The 15,917-nt window shown below is 42.2% G+C and overlaps 1 protein-coding gene across 1 annotated transcript in view; it reads left to right on the top strand.

The window, feature by feature from the left end:
* Positions 1 to 15,917, top strand: part of NCKAP5 (NCK associated protein 5) — a 1,124,153-nt gene that overhangs the window by 1,047,761 nt on the left and 60,475 nt on the right. Inside the window, 1 exon segment of the mRNA XM_029607891.1 lies at positions 15,582 to 15,769. Coding sequence (XP_029463751.1) covers positions 15,582 to 15,769 — 188 coding nt within the window.

The raw sequence follows: 15,917 nt of genomic DNA, 5'->3' as shown, positions 1-15,917 counted from the left end.
TCAGTTTTGGCTATTTCTTCTTCTTTCTTCACCCATTGCTCTTGGCCACATTTCAATTTCACTATACCTCCTCGGGTCTTCCCCCTTTTTTTGATATATCTGAAAAATGTTTTGCCATCTCACTTTACCTCTTTGGCCTTCCTTTCTTCCATTTCACCTTTTGTTTTCCTGATTTCTTTCTTTGTCTCCCTCAAATTCATCAGGTATTCTTCCATGTATTCCTCTTTTTGGGATCCTTTATACTTTTTTAATGTTGTTCTTTTTGCCTTTATTTTTTCAACCACCTTCTTTGAGAACCAGATCAGTTCATTTTTCCTCTTGCTTTTATTTACTTTTTTAACCTATAGATTTGTTGCCATTGTAATAACTCCTTTTAATTTGATCCACTGTTCCACCTTACCCATTTTTTCCCGGTCTTCCAGTTCTTCCTCCAGGTACGTCCATATTTTTTAAATTCAAAAGTTGGATCTTCATGTGACTTCTCTGTGTCCCTTTTGTTATATTAAACCATACACTCAGATGAGCACCTACCTGGACATTAGAGGTGACATCCTCATTAGAGAGCACTATGTTGAGTATCACACCTTCCCTCATGTGTTCCATTACCATTGTTTGAGCAGAACCCCTTGAAGAGCATCTGCTATCTCTCTACTTCTTATAGATTCCACAAAAGGGATATTCCAATCTATATCCAGCAGATTAAAATTGCCCATGAATAACACTTCACCCTTCTTTCCCAACTTTTGGATGTCTTTGACCAGATCTCTGTCTAGTTTTTCTATTTGAATCGGAAGCCTGTAGACCACACCAGTAAAAATGGAAGCACCATCTTCTTTTTTTTTAGGGCAGCTCAAAATGCTTCTTCCGTACCCTACATCCCTTGCAATTCAGCTGCTTGGATATTGTTTTTGACATAAAGATCTACTCCTCCCCCTTTTCTGTCCCCTCTGCTTGGAATGGCCGTATCCCAATCATGAGACTCTGTGAACCAGGTCTCTGTAACAGCAACAATATCCAAGTCTGCCTCCACCATTAAGACATGCAGCTCTGGTATTTTATTGCCCAGGCTACAAGCATTTGTTGTCAGTGCTTTCCAACTTTTCTTCCTTGGTTTGACGCTCTTCCTATTCGCTTTTTCTGCTATTTTCACCTCTCACTTCTTGTATTGCTTGGGGGTGAAATTCCAGTTTCATTGGCCATCCCCACCCTCTAGTTTTGTGGTATAATTCTATTTTCTATGGAATCATCAGTACTCTTGAGAGGGTTGTTTTTATTCTCTTGTGGTTGTGGTCAATAAAGATATTTAAACATAAATGTTTAATAATACATGATCTGAATTTCTCGCTTAGCATCCTCTTTCCCACCACAGACAAATGTAGGCCATTCTTACTATTCAACATTTTACTGTTCCATACACAGCCCCAGCCTCCAACGTATCCAAAACCACTATCTTTACACCATGATTTGAGCCATGCATTCAAGTCTATATGGCTTAGCCTTTCCATCCCCTTTTGGTGAACAGGGTAACACTTCTGAAAAGGCAATAGTCTTTGCCATGTGCCCATTCTAGTTCCCCATATTCTGGAAATCTTTTTACTGTTTAGATACTATTTCTAGCAAGGTCATTAGTACCCAGAAGAATGATAACATTGATTTTTGAGTCCTTACTTTCTTCTTTAATTGAATTGACTATCTGGTTTGCACATCTATCAGCTGAGGATCCTGGAAGACATTTAACTATTCTGTTCCCCTTGAAATGAAGTCTCCAATTAGTAATTCTAATGACCAAGTCTCCCAGCACAAGAATCTTTCTGTTATGACTTTTAATCATGTTATGGGATTTTCTTGTGCATTGGGTATCTTCTTTCCTTTCAGATACTATTGGAGTTTCCACTGCTGGAACATCTTCATTTTTCAATACAGAAAAGGCATTTTGTACCGCTATCATTTGAGTGTCTGTGTACCTGTGTCTCAGATCTTGGCCTACCAGAGCCTACTGTAATCCATTTGTTCCTAGGTTTTTGGATGCTCTGTGGAAGTGGGCATGGACAACTGGGCTGCACAGTTGGGGAGACTTGAGTCAATTCCTTATTGAAAGAAGAGAGCTGCATGTAACATAATCAAGCTGCATTTATTGCCCCAACCCTACCTTTTAAAAAAACATTTGCGTGCCAAAATCACCCTTCCAGCGCCACCCCTGAGCCAAAAGTGTCCCCCAATTCAGATTGGAAGAGGGAAGGCTCCTACCTCCTCCAGTTCAGCATGGTATTAAGTGCCGATAGCTGTGGCAACTACTAGCACTTAGCATTAATTTATTCATGGTGCATGGGCAATAACTGGTCTCTTCACTGATAGTTAAAGCAGGGCCGATACTAGCTTTTTTTGCCTGCCCTGTGTAAACAATTACTGTGCTTCCCCCCCCCCCCCCCCAGTTCATTCAGGCTCTGTCCCAGACCCACAAAAAAATGGCCCCCTCCCTCCAGCAATACAAATTCTAAACTGACATCTTCCCAACCCCATGGTATGCAACTTTATCTCATGCATTTTTTTGTGGATATCTTGAAAACCCGACTTGCTGTGGGGTCATCAGGACAGGTTTGGGAAGCCCTGAAATAGTAGATGCCAAATATGCGGGTGCTTTTAGCCTGTGCATTTTCTGCTAATTTTCAGCTGAACACTTGAAAATTGGCAGACAGTATGCTTGATAAAAGTACCCATGGACTTTTCAACTATGGTAAGCTATTTGAAAATTTCTATGCAGATTGCAGTCTAGCAGTGGGATTAGGGTTATCCATTCATTTGCACTGACTGTCACATATACAGTTATCTTTCTGTGGCTGTGGGAACCACAGGACAGGTTTGGGAAGCCCTGGCTTTGTTTTTGTTTTTTGGGGTGGGGGGTAAAATAGTTGAATATTTTTAAAAATACCATGTTTGCACACAGTTTCCTCCTAAATGCCCCAGGGAATTCCTCATTACTCTTAGGTGAAATGCATGCATGGTGTGGAAGCTCATGTACCCTTTTAGTTGGGCAGAGTTTCAATCAGGGCAATCTAGGTGTGTTAATCTGGTTTAACACAGTTAGATTGCTTTGAAAATCGTCTTCTAAATTATTAAAGGGAGTAGGGAATGCTTAATAAAGTTTAAGTTCCTTAAATGCTAAACTGCATGGCCTTAAAGGTTAGGCTAGGAATTTATTCATAGGGATTTAATATTACTAGCCTCAAAAATTTGATATTTTAGATTTTAGTAACTAAAAAGAGAGATTTTAAAAGCTGGGTGCATGCCAAAATCAGGAAATGGGCGCATGCATGTAGGACATGTGCATGCCTACCTGATTTTTAAAAGTCGCCCACTTGTGCATACAAGTCCCGATGAGTGAATATCTCACATTGGAGAAACAAGGGGCGTGGTGTGGGTGAGGCTTGGGCGTTCTGGGGCAGGGCCCAGGTCCAGTGCCGCATAACTTTACTGCTGTCATGGAGGAAGTTTAAGCCTCAAAATAAAATGTACATGCATCTTTGAGGAGTGTGGGGTATCTGGGGGGGGAATATAAGCTAAAGAACCAGGGGGCGGTTGGGAGGACCTAGCTGAACACTGAGCAAACTGGTGGATGAACTGGTGAAACAGGTCCTTGGCTGGTTGCACATCTGTTAGAAAATACCCTTAGGTGGGCATCCGTAAGCTTGCACAAGCTTAAAATTAGGAGCACGCACAATGCAAACTTAGGGTATTTTAGGACATGTGCATGTATGTTATAAAATTGCCACGTCTGTGGGCGCCCGCCAACACACACAGGTATCTGGGCACCCGCACACCCATTTGAAAGTCCCATCTCAGAGCCTGCTCCCCTGGTAGCCTCTCACGTTCATCCAGATCTCATCAGCTCACTCGGCCAGCGTCTTCGCCGGGGCAGAGTTTTTGCTTTCCAACTAGAGGACTCTTCCAGGAAGATTCCAGTTCATACAACCTATTCCTTAATGGAATTAAGTAGCCCCTGAAGCCTCCAGCTAAGGGTGAGGTTTATGGGCTGACTAATCAGCCACACACAATACCCAGCTGAGGTATATTAACTACCGGTAATTTGTTTCAACTCTAATAAACCTAGCAAATCACAGCAAGCCTGGGAAAGCCCCAACTTTTAATTCAAGCTATGGCTATCAGTGCTAAACTTGTTACTTTAACCTTTAACTTTTAAATTCAAGCAAGGGATCTCTATTTTTTTTTCCTTTCAAAAACATAGAATGGTAAAATAAAATACAGAAAAGCAAAATGTAATTAGCCTTTCCTCTCCTTACAGTCACGCTGTCAGCATCTGGCACTGTTGGAGGCTTTCTCCATAAGACTCTGCTGCTTTCATCATGGTTGATGACATAAAGACAGTAACTTTTAAACAGGTGCGTGGGCACCCATGTGCGCGCCTTTGTCATCCCACACCCAGGGATGCGGCTATTTTATAACATTCGCGCGTATACGCGCACGTTATAAAATAGCCTGACCACGCTCACGTGTGCATGCAATTTTAAGTGGACATGCCTATGCCTGCAAATGCCGCTTCTACCGTGTAAGTGGGGGGATTTTAAAAGACATGGCGCCATCACCGTTACCAGTTTATTCCCAATTCACCCAGGTAAAGAAACTCTTCTAGGGTAATAGTCTCTTTTCTCCCGTTAGCTCCAACCCTTAAAACGCCACCAAATCTGTCTATTTATCTTTTTTTTTTTTTTTATAAGTTGCACATCATCCATTGCAGAAGTAAAGCTACGTAGCAGGGGACCTGGCACACGCCTATAAGTATTTTCGTGCAAATTTCAATGTAAAACTCCAGGAGTGCCCATTCGTCGCCCTGACCACGCCCACACCCTGCCCCTTTTTGGGAACTTTTCATTTGTGCGCGTGGCAGCAAGTGCACGCATATTCAAGCAGCTTTTATCTGCTCAGCATGCACCGGCCCAACCTGGGCACATGCCTCCCAGTTTTGGCGCGCACCGGGCGTTTAAAATTCTCTTGAAAGAGTACAGACACTTAAAGTCACACCAAAGCAATCTGCAACAGTGAGATTAGGGGTTAATTCAAGCATCTTTGTAAGCAAAACGTACGTCATGAATGCCTTTAAAAATACCTAGCTATTTATTAAATCTCCGGTTTTATTCTCAGAGGATTTTGGTTTCCAGTGCTATTGTCTGATACGTTTTGTGAGTATTAAATTCACAAGGGGGAAAAAACCAAAACAAAGCAAAAACCATCTACTTTTAAATGTAGGCACAATCTAAAGCATGGGAGCCAGAGTTGGAATGAAGCTGATATGACTGCTGTCTTGTGGAGGCAGGATTTAAGAATTTCTTCTGTACTTGAATTGCAGATTGGGTGTCATTTTGAATTTCACAATATGGCTTTGGTAGTCTGTATTTTCCTCTGTGTCGTGCTTGGTGGATATCACAGGTTGCTGTGTTGTGCTTGGTGCCTAAGTTTCTTGAGCTTTGTTTTTTTTTTTTTGCTTTTCTAGCTGTAATTATAAAGGCCTGCAGTATATTAAGGAAATACCATTATAAATAATTGTGGTTATTTTTTCTTAATTGCTTACATTTCTCAAAGCATCAGATTAATCCAGTGATCCATGGACAATGTTTAACCTCCTTATAGTCAAGCACACTACTTTCCAATTAAGCGAAAGCATGTGACATTTTAAGCAGCCTACTGGCCTCGTTTCTGACCTTGACTTCCAATACCTCATGAAACCTTACTACTGGATTTTAAAGCAACTCTCAGCTAACTGAACTGCAAATATATTCATCCTTTTGAATTTGGTTTGTATTTTGGCATGCTTTAGCATAGTCAAAACAAGGCCAAGAAATTTTGGAAAAAAAAAAGTTTGAATCGACACAAGTTTGGAATTTGTGAGCACCAGCTTCAATCATCAACCATAGCCTTAGTTACCGACTATCAGTAGTAAAAGTAAATCTTTCATTTGCTCACCCTAGGCTTGAATTAATAAAAGAGACTGTAAAACACTGATTCTGGGTTTTTTATGAGCTGCACTTGCAGCATTAAATATCAATAGAGAAGGGAGGTCTGGAGGAGAAAGCACTTTAAGCAGCTAGGAAGGTAACTGGGGAGAGTGATGCTTTGGGGAGAAAGATAAGAGTAGCTGTCTTGTCACTGGATTAGCTAATCCCATTTCCAGATGTGGTATCGAAATTGTTCTTCTGCTTCTTACAAAGCAGATTACCCTAACTAGTTTCACTGGCCTTGCCAGCATTACCTGGAACATGTTGCTAATGGGTGAATTTTCAAAATAGTCCTTTACCTAGCTAATAACATTTTGGCCAACTAAATTTAGGCCAGTTTTCAGCTCAACATTGCCCTAAATCTTGCCAGCTTAAACCTTAGTCACCTAGATATAGACTTCCCAAACTTTAGAGTCAAAACGTACCTGGTTAGTGCTAAAAATAAGTGCTAGCCAGCTAAATTTATCCAAGGAAGACATCCTTCTACCACCTGCGGAACCTGATCTCCCTTCCTCCCCAGTCCCTTGACACCGCCCTCTTCTGCCCCTCCAGGAAGCAGGAAGAAGTATGCTTGTGCCTTCCATGCTGCAGTGCCAATATCTGAATGCTGTCAGTGGCATTCAGAACTTGGCACCGGAGCACAGAGGAGGCAAGCATCCTGCCTCTAGGTGGAGGGATGGCCTAAGGACTATGACGGAAGAGGGGTCAGATTTGTGAAGACATTTTTCAACATCATGAATTTGGGAGGTCATAGGAGAGAGATCAAGACTTTGAGGAACTGTTTTCAAGTATCGGGACTTTATGGGGGATGGGTAGGATGGAGTTTGGGACTGCCAGGAAGGGTTGTTGGTTCCCAGGCTGGCCAGATTTAGTGCCTAGATTTGATCGGCCAAGTTAGGTGGCCATGGCTGAAAATGAACCCTAGTGATCTAACTTTCTTATGCCATCATCTGGCAGTCCAGAATTTCAGCAGCTAAATTTAAACCACTCAGCCTGATTAATTTTGAAATCCTTTGATCTTGCTAGCTAAGTCCTTAATTAGCCATTTAGATCACCTGGAAAATTATTCCCTAACTGACCAATATTTTCTCGCTGGTTTTGTAACAGATTAGGTGCAAACCATATTTCTTTCAGTATCAGAAAAGCAGGTTTCTCTTTTCTCTGCTTTTCCTTCAATAAATGTAATTTCTTTTTTTTTTTTTTAGGATACACCAATTACTAGTTGAGATACTTTACAATATTTCATGAAATGGTGCATTGGTAAAGTCTTTCTGTATTTGTAATTTTGCAGGCACCTGTTTCATGTCTTTGATGCCTTAAAAGCCTGTGGACATATTAATTGCCTATTCCCCAAGTACTTCCATTTTCTGGGGCATTTAGGTGTATTGCTCATACTGACAGGTGATTGTCCAGAGTGTGCCCTTGTGTCCTGGCCTGCAAGGAGAATTACTGACACTACGAATAGTACTGCATAGATTTTACATATGATAATTTTAATAGTGCCAAATATGAATTTTTTATAATATTTTTGTGAATATAGGACAAACTTAATAAAATATTATTTAGATTTTCAGCTTATCTTTTCAGATAATGCTCACGGTAGTTTGCAGCATTATTTATTATTTATTTTAGACATTTGATATGCCACCTTTTATTATTTTGTTTGTTGTGTATTTAACTCATGCCTTTTCGTTGGTAGTTCGAGACTAGTTACGTTCAGATACAGTAAGTAATTTACCAACAAATGGTCTCAAGGCAGATTATGAACAAAATTAACTACAATTGCAGTGGAATCTTAGTTTACAATTAGCACAGATTTAAAGACCATAAGGCGAAGACATGGGATATGTTGTTGGTGATTGTTTGGTTTATAGGAGAGCATGGCCTAGGAATTAACTCGTAGGCATGTAGAACAAAAAAGGGTATGAGAGAGCAATGCAGGCATCTATAAAGAAGGGAGGATAAATACTAGAATAAAAGCCCTTGGGTGAAGAAGGGTGTCTTATGATAAGAGTTTTGGTAGACTTTGCAAGGAGGAAGTCTCTGTCATGGTGTCTGTGTGAAGGCCCAGATGAGTAACCATGCCTTGGCTTGCTTTCTGAAGTTGAGGTAGATTGTTTCGAGGCGAAGAGATAGTGGTGACTTGTTCCATGGTTTTGGGGCATGGCAGCTGAATGTCTGCAATCTTGTACAAGTGAGTTTAACAGCTGTCAAAAGAGGAGAGGAGCAGGGAGGCCATTTAGAAAGATTGAAGTTCTCTTGTGGACGTATATGTGAATAGAAGCTTGGGAAGGTACTCAAGGGCAAGTTTGTTTGCACATTTGAAGGCTAGGCAGAGAATTTTGAACTGTATCCTGTACTCAACCTGGAACCAGTGAAGCTTCCTCAGGATCGGCCTTATGTGGCCTGTTGTTTTGGCCTGACCAAGATTATGGTGCCTGTGCTCTGACATGATGGTGGCAATTGAACATTTGAGGTTGTATTTTGAAAGGCTGTTGAAAAAAGAATTACACTAGTCCACGTGACTGATGATTAATGCATGTATAATTGTAGTGAGGTTGTGTTTCTCAAAGTAGTTACACAGTTGGTAAATCTGGTACAGGTACATGAAGATTTATTTATTAATGCATGTATAATTGTAGTAAGGTTGTGTTTCTCAAAGTAGTTACACAGTTGGTAAATCTGGTACAGGTACATGAAGAAGATTTTCATCGCCTTTGATATATGGTGTTCTATTGTAAAGGTCTTCATGTGAACCCCATACTCTGTACTGAGTTTTTGGGTTGTAAGGGGGTTCCTGAAAAGGAGGATGTAATGGGATTGCTTATCCTAAGTCTGACAAGCAGGAAGTAGGCCTTACTGGGCTCTGCGCTCTCACCTCTGACCCCTGCTAACAAACGTGGGAAAAGAAGAAGTAAACAGATGGCGTCACAAGAGAGAGTTGTTTTCTTTCCCTGGATCACATTTTGAAAAAGTGCATGTGTTTCTCAAAGCATGCTTTCAGTTGTGTAGATGAAAAGGATATAATTAACAGAAGCATTGGAGGGAGAGGAAGAAAGAGGATTCTTATAAGACAGGTTATTGTACTACGTTATTGCAACTCTTGTCTTTGCTGTATCTGTATCTAACCTTTGCTTTCTGGAGCATAATCTAGCATTTAGTACTAAAACACAGCTTATGCTGGCATCTACAGTTGTGCCGACTTAAAGGTGAATTTTAAATGTCTGATGCGCGCCAAAACCAAGGAGATACACGAATACGTCGGCCCGGCGCATGCCGAGCAGATTTTAAAAGCCACCCAAGCACATGCGTATCTCCTGCTGCGCGCACAAATGAAAAGTTAAAAAAAAAAGGGGGGTAGGGCGGGTTGTTGGGCGTTCCTGGATTTCAACTTCAAATTAGCGCATAAATACTTACGCATACAGGCGCGCGCCAGAGTCCCCCTGCTGCATAACTTTCCTTCTGCTATGGAGGACCCAAAAAGCACGAAGGAAGGCGATCTATAATAGCCGTCAGGATGAAAGAAAAGAAATAGATGCCTGTAGTCTTAAAACAATCCTTTATTGCAGTGGAGACACAAGGGTAGCCCGACTCTGGCCGAGTTTCGCCGTTTCAAAACGGCTGCCTCAGGGGCTTACAATAATCTTCTTGAATTCATTAGTTATATATCGACTAAGAATATAATGTGATCATATAAAGAGCTGTATGATCTCTTATGTTGCGTCTTGAAGCATTCGCGATAGCAGAACTCCACTAGCAAAGGCCTTTGCTAGTGGAGTTCTGCTATCGCGAATGCTTCAAGACGCAACATAAGAGATCATACAGCTCTTTATATGATCACATTATATTCTTAGTCGATATATAACTAATGAATTCAAGAAGATTATTGTAAGCCCCTGAGGCAGCCGTTTTGAAACGGCGAAACTCGGCCAGAGTCGGGCTACCCTTGTGTCTCCACTGCAATAAAGGATTGTTTTAAGACTACAGGCATCTATTTCTTTTCTTTCATCCTTCTGCTATGGAGGACACGTAAGTCATAAAATAAAGATAAATTGTTAGATCAGGGTTTTAAGGATTGGAGCTAACGGGAGAAGCAGGGGTTTGGAAATCCTATCCCTTACCTGGGTGAAATGGGAAAGAACTGGGAAAACTGGTCATGGCATCAGCGCACGTGTCTATTAAAATCCCTCCGTGTACATGGTAGAAGCAGCGTTTGTGCGCATAGGCATACATCCACTTAAAATTGCATGCACATGTGCTCACGGACAGGTTGTTTTATAATATGCATGCATATACATGCATATGTTATAAAATGGCCATGTCCCTGGGTGCAGGCCGACGAATGTGTATGCATGTACGCCCACACGCCAGTTTAAAAGTTACCGTCATAGTGTGTGAGTGTGGCATGAAGTGCTTTGTGTAGCAAATCTTGTCAGAAAAGGAGCCTGCAGGATACTTGTGTTCCAGGGCAGCAGATCCTGTTGGGGGAGGGGTCGCACAGGTCACCGGCCTTGTTTATGTTTCAGGGCACTGGATATGAGTTTTACCGCACTCACAGAGTGAACCTGCAACAGAGGATAAAGGTAATAATGGGTGGCTCTGTCAGCTTAGCCAGAGAAGTTTGGATTTAGTAGGGTTTAATTTGAGTTGTGGTTGTTGCCCCATTGTGCTATTGACTGAGATTAGTAACTGAAGACAATTTGTCTGTGTGAGGGAGTATGTAGAAAACTCCTTCAGACTACCTTAAGGGACCAGACACAGTTGTCTCGCCTGGTCCTCCTTAAAATCCAAACCCACAGTGAATTCTGGGTGAAGGGAGGAGCCCCTCACCAGAGTTTAAGAACTCAGGGCCTGGAAGGTTTAAACAGGCCCCGGGGAGCAGGCAGGGACCCACGTACGCTAAGACCTGCTACGTTTAAAGATTGAGTTACCTGAAGTTAAGGTGAACTGCGCTGCTGTTTGTTTTGGGTTTGTTCAGTGTAAATACATTTCACGAAAGGGAAACAACCAGAGTCTGCCTCCTTATTCTTCCTGGCTGTTTCCAAGCTGCTATCGCCCAAGTTACCACAGTCTGAAACTATTTATGTGCAAAGTTGAATATTGTCTGCAAAAAGGTGGCATTTGATACTGAAGGATAGAATGAAGTCACAGATTCAATTAATGTAAATGTAGAAGAGGATCGGAGAAAGCACTGAACCATGAGGTACTCCACAGGTGAAGTCTTTTGGTGAGGAAGCTATGTTAGCCCATGTGATGGATTGAGATCTGTTTTCCAAGAAGAATTCAAACCGTTTTAGGGCTAGGCCTTCAATGCCAGCGTTCCTTAGTCTTTGTATTAAGAGCTGGAGATCGACAGCGGCAATGGCAGTCCAAAATGATAAAGGTTCCCCTATGAGGTTAGGGCTGTTCAGCTTGGAGAAAAAATGGCTGAGGGACATGGGGATGGGGATATGATAGAGGTCTACAAAATCATGAAAGGAACAGGTAAATTATCTTTTGGATAATACAAGGACTTAGAGGGCTTTCCATGAAGTTAGCAAGTAGCTCATGTAAAACAAATCGTAGAAAATTCTTTCTCACTCAATGCATAATTAAGCTCTGGAATTCATTACCAGAGGATGAGGTTACGGCAGTTAGTATAACTGGGTTTAAAAAAAAGGCTTGGATAAGTTCCTAGAGCTAAAGTCCATAAACTGCTATTAATCAATAAAGATTAGCAGTTTGGGATCTATTCATTTATGGGTAAATTTTAATTCGCAGGCACACGCAAATACCTGGAGCTATGCGCTTGGTCGGGCTGTGCGCGCGCCGAGTGTGTTTTAGAAATGGCCCGGCCACGCACGTATCTCCCAATATGCGCTGACGTGCCAGGCCATTAAATAGGGGCAGGCCAGGGGTGGAGCGGGGGACGGCCAGGACAGCGTCATATTGCGCTGTCCCAGTGACTCGCGTGCTGGCAGCCAGCTGGTGTGCGCAACTTCTACTCCGAGGAGGAAATAAGTTTAAAAAAAAAAAGATAGGTAGGGTAGATTTAGGGGTCGGTGTGGAGAGGGCAAACAGGAGGAAGGTTAAGTAGTCTCCTCCTTAATTGAAGCGGACTGGGAGAGAACTGGGGAAAGGCCCGAGCACATCATCGCCCCTCTGCACATGCAAGTGGGCACCCGCGTTCACAAAATTGGGCGAGCATGTGCGCGCGGGCATCGTATTTTATAACATATGCATGACGACATGTGCATGTTGTAAAATCGGCACATCCATGTGTGCACGCCAGGAACCATGCACACATGGACACGTGCACGCATATTTTAAAATCTACCCCTTAATGTTTGGGTACTTGCCAGATACTTATGACTTGGATTGGCCACTGTTGGAAACAGGATGCTGGGCTTGATGGAACCTTGGTCTGACCCGGTATGGCATTTCTTATGTTCTTATGAAAGATTTAGTAGAAGTAATAGGGAGTCACCATCTTGGTCAGCTTTTAGATGAATGTTGTTGGGTATGGCAAATAGGACACTTTCTGTTCCATGGCCTTTTCTGAATTCAGATTGGTAAGGATAAAGGATGCTTTCTGCTAGGAAATCTTGGATTTATATGTAGATCACTTTTTTCCACTAGTTTAGATAAGAAGGGTAAGTTGGAGACTGTATGATAGTGATGGACTATTTTTGGGTCCAAGCTTGGTTTCTTCAGGGTAGGTTTTATTACAACCTTTGACATAATAAAGTGCCTTGAGCTAGTATGATAGTTAGCCGGGGGCTGGATTTTGTCTTAAGTCACAGATGTAGTTGGGAGGTATTGGGTCTAGTGGGGAAATACACTGATTCTTTGGAGGATTTATTAGTATTCCTGTACAAAAAGTCCCTGTCCTAAATCTTACAATCTAAGGGGGTACCTGAGGCAACAGGAGATAGAAAATGACTGTCAGAGTTCAGAAGGAACATCCTGGGGGAAGTGGGATTTTGAATCCTGGTTGCTCTGGTTCTCAGCTCTTTGTTCTAATAGGCTTTCTGTCGAGCACCAAAGTCCTGTTCCAAAAGCAACAGAATTTGGGTTGATTTCTTGAGTAGTTGATGTTAACCGGGTTTAGAGTACTTAGCTATTGGAGACATTTCCAGGGACCATTATGTAGAAGTGACCCTCGATCACTTTTCCAATTGTGACTGTTTCCACATGCATGTATGTTTTATGATCTGGTTTTATCAGATCGTGTGAAGTAAGGGTTAAAGTCCCAAGGAGTAAAGAAAGCATTTCCTGTCACAGGACTACTTAACACACTGAGGCCAATATTCAGAAAAGCATCTAATGGTAACTTATCTAGCTAAAGTTAGCCAAATAAGATGGCCAGGATATTCAGCGGGATACACTTCCTGCTGACTACACTTGAACAAAGTTATCTGGGTATTCCTACCCAGATAACTTTCAAACCTAATCAGCTATGTTTGATTATAACAGGTAGGTTTCAGGTTATCTGGGAGCATGACCCTGTTAACTTTAACCTTAACCGGCTATATGTGCAATGTAGCTGGTTTAAGTGGTGATCAAAAATTAAAAACCAAATCCTATCATTGTGGGCCTGTATGCCTGATTCACCGCCCCACACTCTGATAAAAGATTAATGTGGTTCATAGCATCCTCCCCCCAAGCCTCCCAAAAGATTTAACATGTTGTGGGCCTATCGGCCCAAGGATCTTCCCCCATCCCCAGACTTCACAAATTCAAAATTAATCCAAAGCCTCCAGGCCCCCTTTGAAAGTCCACCCTCCAACCTGCTAGGTGACCTGGAACTACCCACCAATGTTTCTGTCCAAGCAACACTCAACACCGTTGGAAGTGTGATAATCCTACCATGGCTATGGTGGCTTGGGGAGATGGCAGGAGGGTTCTGTGTCTCCTAACAGTTTTGAGGTTGGGCTTTCAGAGGGGGCTCGGTGATGGCGGTAAGATCCTAGGTCTGATAGGCCTGCAACAGTTTAAATCTTTTAGGGGGGCTTGGGAAAGGGATGGTGGGAGGGTGCTATGGACCTCATTAGTCTTACTCCTTTAGTAGGCTGGAGGTGTTGGAATTGGGCCTACAGGTATGCAGTGTTGGGGGATATTAATTTTTTTGGTCAGCACTTAACTAGATATATTTTCAGTATAAAACATTCCAAAATAACCTTCATCCAACTCCAAGGCATGCCCAGGCTTACCCAAATAACATGTTTGGCTAATACTGAACACTGGAGTGAGCTGAATAAGTTATCTAAGTGATCTCCGCCCCAGAAAGCCTTCAGTTTACCTGGATACATTTTATTTGGTTTAATGCCTTCATATTCAAATATCGGGGTTTATCTGACTAATTCAAAAGTTATCCAGACAAATCCCTTTGAATATCACCCTCACCATTTTGTAGCCTGCAAACATGAAGCAACATTGTGAAATCAGAGAAGAGAGATGTTTTAAATATGAAGTAAAATAACCTGTAATGCAAATTCAGATTCCCTGTACCAATGAGGGTTTTGGGTAGAGCAAGTCCCTATAGCTGTCTGTCATTGTATGCAGCTCGCTATTGATAATAACTTTACCTTTATGAAAGTCATCATAGAACCCAAATGGCAGAAATGTGCTGCCAAGCTTTCTGCCCCAGAGGTAGCTTCATGCATTTTTCCAAAATACTGAATTGTATAGTGCCCCAAGATTCTGTAAATTGTCCTCTGATATTTTCTTCCCACTTTGAACAGATTGTTCATGCTGCAGGCTGTCCTGATAATCCTCATGGTTCAAAGAACCAAAGCTTCAGAAATATGCACAGACCTGGTCAGCACTGCAGGCTATTGCTGCTGCAGACCCAAGTTTCAATACAATACTAACATCAGAAGGAACAGTCATCATGGGAGGTTCTTTCCTTGCTCTTTCCTGTGAAACCCAGCAGATCCCAAACATTGAATAAAAACTCCGGCGCCTCTTTGTATTACAAAACCAAGCAGATCATACCTGGTCTATTAACATTTGCCCTGTGGTGCACTCTGGTTACTCAGTGGCAGTGCTGTGCCCTGCTTTGCAGAGATACCTGGGTTCGGTCAGCTGGGGCCGGGGGATTCTGTAGATGCAGGGCGTTGGAGTCATTGTGCAGTAGTGACACCTAGTGGCTGGATTTTGAGCACACGGTTGCAGGGTTCCAGGAGGAGTCTTGGAGCATGACCCCTGGCCAAGGACTGTTGCAATGACACTGGGCCAAAGTCAATTGGGAAGAAAATTCCCGGGAAGTTGTTAATGAAGGCTCATGGCACCAGATACAAGTGCCGGTTCCAATGGACTAAGAAGTCCAAAGGAACCGGAGCAAGCTGCCAGATCGAGAAAAAAAAAGTTTCTTCACATATGCTTATCTTCAGGGGATCTCAGTCACTAGATACAATGTCTTGTCCATTGTGCACCTGCATTAATCAGCTCTTATGACATGAGCAATCCAATATGTTGGGTTTTTTTGGGGTTTTTTTAAATCCCAAGGACAAGATTATGTAGAGCATATGTAGAAAATAGTATGCATTTCTGAAATAAGGGTGCAGTAATTTCAATTCTTTCTGGTTTTAGCTGATCAAGAAGAAAATGATGTGAGAAAATCTTTCATCGGAAACCCGGTGTCAATTATGGATATATACCAGCACAATCTGTATGTCCACTATAGAGGGAACGGGCCCGAAGATGCATCCCGTTATACTTTACTCGAGCAGCTGTGTGGATCTTCCAGTAAAGAAGGAATGAGTCAAGAGCTTGCCACTGTAAGTATCCTATTTATCAGGAAATGATCATTGACTTCATTACTAAAGGACTGCTCACGTTCCCAGGGCTTCCGTAGCAGTTTCTCCTCCAGTCTTGGGCAGAATCAGTATGGGTTAGTTTTGTCCCTAAATTCTTAGGATACTCATT

The sequence above is a fragment of the Rhinatrema bivittatum genome, chromosome 6 (assembly GCF_901001135.1).
Source record: "Rhinatrema bivittatum chromosome 6, aRhiBiv1.1, whole genome shotgun sequence".
Classification (NCBI taxonomy): Eukaryota; Metazoa; Chordata; class Amphibia; order Gymnophiona; family Rhinatrematidae; genus Rhinatrema; species Rhinatrema bivittatum.
Note: the sequence above shows the minus strand (reverse complement) of the source record. Positions and strands in the feature narration are given on the sequence as shown.